The sequence below is a fragment of the Neomonachus schauinslandi genome, chromosome 15 (genome assembly GCF_002201575.2).
Source record: "Neomonachus schauinslandi chromosome 15, ASM220157v2, whole genome shotgun sequence".
NCBI classification, from domain to species: Eukaryota; Metazoa; Chordata; class Mammalia; order Carnivora; family Phocidae; genus Neomonachus; species Neomonachus schauinslandi.
Window position 1 is genome coordinate 43997472 of NC_058417.1, and position 9232 is coordinate 44006703.

Here is a 9232-nt window from a genome sequence, read left to right on the forward strand (position 1 = left end):
ATATATTTTTCTTTCAGTGATTATATAAACAAATATACCTCATTATCAAAAGTACATATGTGTGTTTCTCTTTAAGGATATCAGTAAGGTATGTGTACAAGTTACAAAATCAAATTAATGCAAAAAGATCAAATTAATGCTACAAAATGGACTATTCTTTGAAAAATCCTGTATGGAAACTAAAAGTGACTATCGCAATTCAATATTAAATTCAGATTACCTATCATGATATACATTTTGGAGGGTGCCTTGAAATAACAGATACAAAGGTATTGACAATTTCAAAAATGACACATTACCAAGAAAATCCAAGCCCTTTGTTTCCATTTGAATCATATTAGTACAAATCTTCCTTTGATCCTTAGAGCCCACCTATATTGAATTTTAAATGCCACAGCATTTTTGTTGATATTTTTAAAGCTTTTAGATAATATTTCCTTTGAATATACTGACCTAGTGAAAATAGCCCAAGCTGATATGTTGTATGGAATATATAGTTAGCAAATTACCTCCCCTTACCTCTCCCCACCCAACTGCCAGTGCCCCATTCAATTAGCGTAAGCTCCACGTATGAATCAGCATCACCAGTTAATTAAGGTGTCACTTGTTTCCACTAACTGCCCAGTTTTCCTGTTCTTGCATCAAAACACACACATATGTCTCTAATAACACTATCCTATAAGTTAGAGGAGACTGGGTACAATTTGGGGGTGTTAGAATAATAGAAATATCAGAGGTGGGTATGGAGTGGGAAAGCGGGAATGGATTCCTTGCAAAAATGGCAAGTCTCTCAGAAAGGAGTGAGTGGGTAGGACTGCAGGGACTGGGAGCCCCTGGTTTGATGTTTATACCCCACCATTGCTCCTAGCGGCTGTGGGTGATTCGCGTAACGATGCCAAAACCACTTCAAGAAGACCAGTGCTTCCCTGAGCGCATCTCCAGCCTTAACATGCTGTCTGATTTTTTTTAAGATTTTATTTATTTATTTGACAGAGACACAGCAAGAGAGGGAACACAAGCAGAGGGAGTGAGAGAGGGAGAAGCAGGCTCCCCGCTGAGCAGGGAGCCCGATTGCAGGGCTTGATCCCAGGACCTTGGGATCATGACCTGAGCCAAAGGCAGACGTTTAACAACTGAGCCACCCAGGCGCCCCCCATGCTGTCTGATTTTAAGTATTGAATAGTCCAAGGTGTTTTCATTTTATATTTAGTATGTAATCTGATGACTAAAATGCATCTTATATCCTTGTTCTGAGCCTTAGATTTCTGTTGCAGGAGATGGGAAGGTGAATTTCTCAGACTTTATAAAGGTGCTAACAGATAAGAACCGCTTCCTTAAGGCTGTGGGTGAGTAGAGATATTGCTGAACATGGCTGTTGGGTGGCTGTGATTCGCTGCATAGTAACCATTATTCATTTAGGCCTCTGAGCAGGAGACAAGTGAGGAAGGTGTACTCTGGCATGAGATTTACTGTCGTACTACTTCTCCGAAACAATATTTGCTAAGCAAATTGATACAATTTTAGAATTTTAACTTAAATGCATCAAGTCCTTCTGCAGGAGACACTGCTTTTTGGTCTCCAATGAGGAACACTTGGAATAGTGTAGAAAAATTCTGTCACCTCTTATAATATTCTTTACCAAGTGCATGTGCTACTTTGGAAGGTACTCCTTTTACAAATGAAAAATTCTTTAGAAAAAGACAAATGCTCTCTTTCCATGCAAACTGGGGGGTATCAATAATTCACTATTCCCAAAAGATTTCTTCCTCACCCTGATGAAGCCTGCCCTTGGTGGGAGGATGGGAGAATTGGCTGGAGGCTAAAGAGCATGTTCTCACACAAGGTTGTAAGTGATGTGGAGGTGTCCTTGACATACTGTTATTTAAGTCCTCTGATGGTTTATGAGTTTTACAGTCTGCCTTGGAAAAACTAATCACAATTTGTGCCATGTTTTCTGGGATAAATACATACCAAATTCCAAATACTGTGTATAGTTTTGAAAATACATTCATTCATAGGCAGTGAACTGTCCTTAGAAGAGACAGAAGCTGCTGCTTCAAGTACTACTGTAGTAACGAGGGTTTGCCTGCAAGCCTGAGATACATTGATCAGCAATTCCTTTACCCAGAAGAACAAGACAATAGTCCTTAATATATAAATCATGTTTATGTTAAATGTATTAACTTACAAGTCAATATTTACTTAGAAGTCATGGAACTAAAAGCATTTTTTTAATGATTATTGTGTCTGTTCAATAATCAAAATGACCTTTCTACCAAACAGAACAGATTTTGAATGTTTTTCTATAATTCTCTAGTACCTGGCTCAGTATTAATATTGTAAATAGACTAAAAAGACTGTCGGCTTATTACTTTCTTTGATAGATGTTTTTTCAGAAGGCATTTTGAATTTTTTTCCCCCTTCATAGTTCCAGAAAAGGAGAAATGTTTAGATTCAGCTGGCAACCCAGGGATCCTGTTGTTTGAAATCCTATCAAAGCTTGTAGAGACTTCAGCTTTACCCAGAAAGGCTATAATGGAAATAGTAAGGTAAGTGGCAAAGAAGGGTAAAATTGGCCTTCTTAGAAGCACTTATGAGGCTATTTACATCCTACTCCACAGGGTCTGCTCCAAAACAAAGGAGAAGGAGTCTGTGGCAAAGCTCACATGCCACATGGGACCTTATTCCTTCATCCCAATTGTGCTAACTCTGAAATTGCAAGACTGACCTCAGACCATCTCAGGGCCCACTGAGGGCCTAAGATAGCCAAGAAGGTTCAGACTCTTCTACCCTAAGCTAGAGAATCCCAGAAGAGTAAAACTTTTCCAGGGATGACTTCGGGTGGGCTTGGAAATCTAGTTTGGAAGACACTCCCATTCATGCTGGAACTACCAGGGGCTCTTTTGACTCTGGGATGATGTAGAGCAATTTCAGACCTCCCAAAGTAGCCTTTGGACTGGAGCTGAGCCAGAACTGAATTTGAGAATAGAGGATGAAGAAACATCCTCACACCCAAATGTGTTTTATTCCAGCAAATACCACTAAAGATAAATTTCCTCAAACTATTTATATCATTGTATTCTAGATATTGAATATTGCTGTTATCAATCCTTTTAGCTCATATTCTTTCAAAGCATTCTGCTTTCCCTTTCAGACTTAAAAATACAGAATGTTTTCAGAATCCTCAATGGATAATCATCTCTCTATGCTATCCTATATTTGTCAGATGTGGAACCAGAGGGTACACAAAATTCTACTCTTCATTCCATTTCAAAGGCATTTATTAAATGCCTGTTGTTGGTACACAAATTTGACACATTGCTTAATTTCTCAGCCTTGGTTTCCTCACCTATAAAATGGGAACAACAATAATAATACCTACCTTAAAATAATAATGATAATAATACTTACTTTATAGGGCAGTTGTGGGGATAATATGTGATAATGCAGGTGAAGTAGTTCAATAAATATTCCTGGAGCTAGGGGTGCCTGGGTGGTTCAGTCGGTTAAGTGTCTGCCTTCGGCTCAGGTCATGATCTTCAGGGTCCTGGGATCAAGCCCCGCATCGGGCTCCCTGCTCAGCTGGGAGCCTGCTTCTTCCTCTCCCACTCCCCCTGCTGGTGCTCTCTCTCTCTCTCTCAAATAAATAAAATCTTAAAAAAAAAAAAAAATTCCTGGAGCTCAATATATATTATTATTATGTGGAAGTAGCTGGAATAGTCATAAAGCATATATATTATCTGTTTTAATCCTCACTTTCTTTTTTTTTAAGATTTTATTTATTTATTCATCAGAGAGAGAGAGAGAGGCAGAGGGAGAAGCAGGCTCCCAAGGAGCAGGGAGCCCGATGCGGGACTCGTTCCCAGGACCCTGGGATCATGACCTGAGCCGAAGGCAGACACTTAACCATCTGAGCCACCCGGGCACCCTTAATCCTCACTTTCTTAATGGGTACTATTATCCTCATTTTACAGATGAAAAACCTGAAGTACAGGTATTAAGTAACTCACCGAAGGGGCAGTGGTGCCTAGATTTTAGCACAAACAGTCTGATTCTAGAACCCATGCTCCTATCTACCCTCCTAGACTGCCTCTCAGGAAATCTTAGCTGATGGTGTTTTTATGATGATGATGATTATGGTTGTTGCTTTTCATACACCTGGTTTCTAAGGAGATCAAGTGTTTAATACGTAGCATTAGCATTTAAGGAACTTAAAATATAAATTGAGAGAAAAAGCCATAAGTATGTAGATTACTAAATATACAAAAGTGAAATGACACAAAATATATCACATAATTAACTGTCAAGTGAGTGGCAAAGATCATTCATTTAGTTTCTGAGAAAGCTGGTCTCAAGCTGGATAATGGTAGGATTTGATAGGTATTCCTGTAGTTGACTATAGCATTTATTGAGCATTACGTGCAGAGTTCTGAGTGTGCACTTTACATGCATTAGCTTTTTCCTGGATCACTGTCTCCTAACTGGTCTCCCTGCTTGCACCTTTTGACTCCCACCCCCATGACTTGCTGGCTCCACAGTCTATTTTCAACACTCCCTCTGCCTAGCTGGTGCCTTGACGCCTACAGCACCAAATGGTCCTTTTAGCACAGTGTCGGATCATGTCACTCCTCTGCTCAGAACCTTCAAAACCCTCCCACTTCCCTCAGAGTGCAAGCCTCACACTTCACATGACTTACTGGCCCTCCAGGTGATCTGCACCCACCTCTGACCTCTTTTTCTTTGGCCCCTGTTACTCAGCTCAGTCCGTGCTGGCCTCCTTGAGGCCAGGCTGCTCCGTCACTCCCCACATCCAGCTAATCACCAAGTCCCACCCGTTTGACCTCCTAAACCTGCTTCATAGCCTCGCACTTCTCCCTAGCCCCATGCTGGGGAGGGGGCGGGGAAAGAAGCAAAGGACTGAGGACAGAACCACAAGGAATTCCCATTCTTGTGGAATGGAAAGAAACAGACGGGTCAGCAAAGGAAACATTAGTCATCAAGAAGGGAACCAGGACGGTGTGAAGTCGGAAGCCAGGGCCACAGACAAATCTAAACCAGGACAGACCTTCCCCCAGTATTAAATGCTAAAGTGAGGCCAAGTGAAGTCAGGACTGAAGGGGTAGAGTTAGATTTCGTGGTTAAGATGGTAGTTAAGAAATCATAAGGGGGGTGCCTGGGTGGCTCAGTCATTAAGCATTTGCCTTCAGCTCAGGTCATGATCCTGGAGTCTCGGGATCGAGTCCCACGTCTGGCTCCCTGGAGTGGGGAGCCTGCTTCTCCCTCTGACCCTACCCCCTGCTCATGCTGTTTCTCTCTCTCTCTCTCCTCTCTCACTTTCTCAAATGAATAAATAAGATCTTTATAAAAAGAATTAATTTAATTAATGTATTCACCATATAACTTGCAACTAGACTTTTTTTTCTTTTTGTCCAATAAGACACCTTTTCAGCAGGACTATATAGCACTTTCTATTCTTTTTTTGGATTACTTTTTTTTTTTTTTTTTAGCTATTTCCGAAGAAAATTCCAAGATACCACATCAGGAATGTCATGGAGTCCCTACACTGTGGGTTATGGGAAAAGGAGATTTAAACCAGACATATGCACACCTCCAAGCTCAAGCACAGCTGCCTTTGCTAATGCTGCCCGAATCACAATAATGCAAGAAAAGGATTTACTTAAATTTCTTGAAGAGCTCAAGAGTAAGAACCATTTGTCCTCTCCCCCTTGTTGTAAAGGATTTATTTGTATACTACTGGTCAGAAATAAATACTAGAGGCCAAATGCTAAAGAAGCAGGACCACAGCCTATTCTGAGTGACTGGTCTCTGTCACACAGATATCATTTGAAAGCAAATCCACATCTTCACCTGAATCCTCCTGATACAGGTGAAGCCTGGAGTCTGGATGAAGCCTAGACTCTATGTATGGGGAGGGAGGGGAGGAGAGTGAAAAGGAGGGTCATGGCCATTGAGAAGACTAGAAAAAAGCAAAATAGGCACCACGTGTATGTCTTTTATGCGAATTTCTTCTTACACTGTTCATAATACCATTTTTGGTATTTTGTTTTTATCTTTTTGTTTTGTTTTGTTTTTATCTTTTAAGGGTGCAGTCCTCCTTCAGATAGCCCATATTCAAAAATACCCATCTTTCCATTGTTTCCTAATATGGATGGGGTGGTGATGGGAAAGCCATTCAAAGACATACAGAAATTAGAAATGCTAAGGAGAAGGGAGCCTCTGGATTTCTTTGAGAACTACTTTTTCCATAAAAGAGACTGGAAGACACAGGTAAGATTTTGGTTATGTCACATTAGTTAATTTAAATACTTCGGTTTTCAAGTTCTAACTTAACAGAACTAATACTTTTTAAATGACAAACATTTTCAGTCATTATATTTCAAACCAGATTCCATAGCCATGTTCCTAAATTTAAGCCCAGGTATAAATATTTCATTTAATTTCAACAAATAGTTAAACTTACTGAAAAATACAACCTTAGGCTTGGGGTTAGAGGTGGAGAGTATAAGAATAACAATAAAAAGGCCCTCAGATCCTACCTACACCTGCTCTCCCTTCAACCTAGTGACCAGAAGCTGCATTTTGGGCTCCCTCAACTAGCTCTAGATCTTGGTTGGGCCAGATACAATGGGATGAGAGGACCAGGTCCACAACTCAGTGGCGCAATCTGTGATGGAGTGGCCATCCTGCTCTTGGACTAGACCCCTAATTACAGTCCTGGCTACACCTTCTGGCCTACTTCAAGCTCTGAATGTTAAAGTCTCAGGCAGCCATGCCTTGGTTTCTGGGTATTCTCTGAGGAAGCTCTGGCCTCACTCCTGGCTATGACAGGCCTCCCAGCCTGCAGAACATCAAGATTTCACTGGAGGGGCACCTGGGTGGCTCAGTCGGCTAAGCATCTGCCTTCAGCTCAGGTCATGATCCCAGGATCCTGGGATGGAGCCCCACATCAGGCTCCCTGCTCAGTGGGGAGCCTGCTTCTCCCTCTCCCACTCCCTCTGCTTGTCCTCTCTCTCTCTCTGTCGAATAAATAAATAAAATCTTTAAAAAAAAAAAAAAGATTTGATTGGAGACCAGTGAGGCATCTCTGGGTTCCAGAAATCCATGTGGTGTTCACATCACTATGAAACCTCTTAGAAGTCCCTCCAGGCATAGAGTTTAAGAGTCCCCGAGGCTGGGGGCAGGGGTTAATGGGGAGCTGCTAACCAACGGGCATACAGTCTCAATTATGCAAGATGAGTAATTCTAGAGATATGCTGTGCAACACTGTGCCTATAGTTAGCAAAACGTATTGTACACCAAAAATGTGTTAAGAGCATAGATCTCATGTTAAGTGTTCTTACCACAATAAAATAAAAATTGTTTTTTAAAGATTTTATTTATTTATTTGAGAGAGAGAGAGAGCATGAGAGTGGGGTGAGGGGCACAGGAAGAAGCAGACTCCCCAGTGAGCAGGGAGACCAACGCGGGACTCGATCCTGGGACTCCAGGATCATGACGGAGCAGAAAGCAGATGCTTAACCGACTGAGCCACCCAAATAAAAAATGTTTAAAGATTCTAGGGGAAAACAGGTGCTGGCAAGGATGTAGAGAAAGGGGAACCCTCTTGTACTGTTGGTGGGAATGCAAACTGGTGTAGCCACTCTGGAAAACAGTATGGAGGTTCCTTAAAAAGTTAAAAATAGAACTACCCTATGACCCAGCAGTTGCACTATGAGGTATTTACCCAAACAACACAAAAATACTAATTCGAAGAAATACATGCACCCCAGTGCCTATAGCAGCATTATCTACAATAGCCAAATTATGGAAACAGCCCAAATGTCCACTGATACATGAATGGATAAAGAAGAGGTGGTGTGTGTGCGTGTGTATAGATATATACATCTTTTTTATGACTGAGCAATATTCCATTGTGCATAAAGAATGAAATCTTGCCATTTGCAACAATGTGGATGGAACTAGAGAATATTATGCTAAAGGAAATAAGTCAGTCAGAGAAAGACAAATACTGTATGATTTCACTTACATGTGGAATTTAAGAAACAAAACAAACAAGCAAAGGGGAAACAAAGAGAACGAGAGAGAAGCAAGAAACAGACTCTTAACTGTAGAGAACAGATAGTACCCAGAAGGGGGGGGTGGGTAGGGGGTTGGGTTAAATAGGTGATGGGGATTAAGGATGCACTTTAAAAAAAAAAAAAAGATTTGATTGGAGACCAGTGAGGCATCTCTGGGTTCCAGAAATCCATCTGCCCCTCTCCACCCTACACGTGAACTCTCTCTCTCTCAAATAAATAAATAAATCATTTTTTTAAGATTTTATTTATTTAGGGGTGCCTGGGTGGTTCAGTTGTTAATCACTATATGAAACACCTGAAACTATTATTACACTGTATGTTAACTAACCAGAATTTGAATAAAAACTTAAAAAAAAATAGACTCTGGAGGAGTATCACAGTCACAAATGACCTTAACTTCAGACTTTGAATTTCTCTCTCCAGATGAAGTCATACCCACAGGCAGATATCACCAACAAGTTGGAAATAAGGGGAACTTTATTCCCCTTTAAATTTATTTTCCAACACTAAGCCCTCCACCTGTGATCATTATCTGTTTACTGTCAATCTCTCCAACCAGAATATAAGGTTCATGTAGACAAGGACTTTATTTCTTTCACTAAAGGATCCCTATCACCTAGAACAGAAACTGGTCTATAGGAGACTCAGTATCTTTTGGATGAAAGGAAATTATAATACAAAGCCTTTATTTATTGAGAGCAAGATTGTCTCTAATCATATCAGCAGAGATAGTGTCCACAGCTTCCTAAATGGTCCACTTCTATCTTTGTCCTCTGCAGTCTATTCTCAACACAGCAACCAAAGTGGCTCTGCTAAAATCAGCTCAAAACTTGCCAATGGTTTTTCACATCACTCAAAGTAAAAGCCAAAATCCTTACTGTAACACTCAGGGTCCTACACAATCTAAACCTGAGTCTTCCAATAATGGTAGCCACAGTGGCTATTTAAATTTACATTTAAAGGTCACCTGGATGGCCCAGGAGGTTAAGCATCCAACTGTTGATTTTGGCTCAGGTCATGATCTCAGAGTCCTGGGATGGATCCCCGCATATGGCTCCCCACTCAGCAGGGAGTCTGCTCCCTTTTCATCTGCCCCTCTCCACCCTACACGTGAACTCTCTCTCTCTCAAATA

General features: G+C 41.0%; 1 protein-coding gene across 2 annotated transcripts in view; it reads left to right on the forward strand.

Annotated features, from left to right (window-relative positions):
- The window catches only part of EFCAB3 (EF-hand calcium binding domain 3), a 54836-nt gene that overhangs the window by 39474 nt on the left and 6130 nt on the right, over positions 1–9232 (forward strand). For both annotated transcript variants that reach the window (XM_021678393.1, XM_021678394.1), the window contains 4 exons: positions 1275–1346; positions 2429–2549; positions 5508–5701; positions 6104–6288. In XM_021678393.1, the coding sequence (XP_021534068.1) occupies positions 1275–1346; positions 2429–2549; positions 5508–5701; positions 6104–6288 (572 nt within the window). The remainder of the gene's footprint in view (positions 1–1274; positions 1347–2428; positions 2550–5507; positions 5702–6103; positions 6289–9232) is intronic.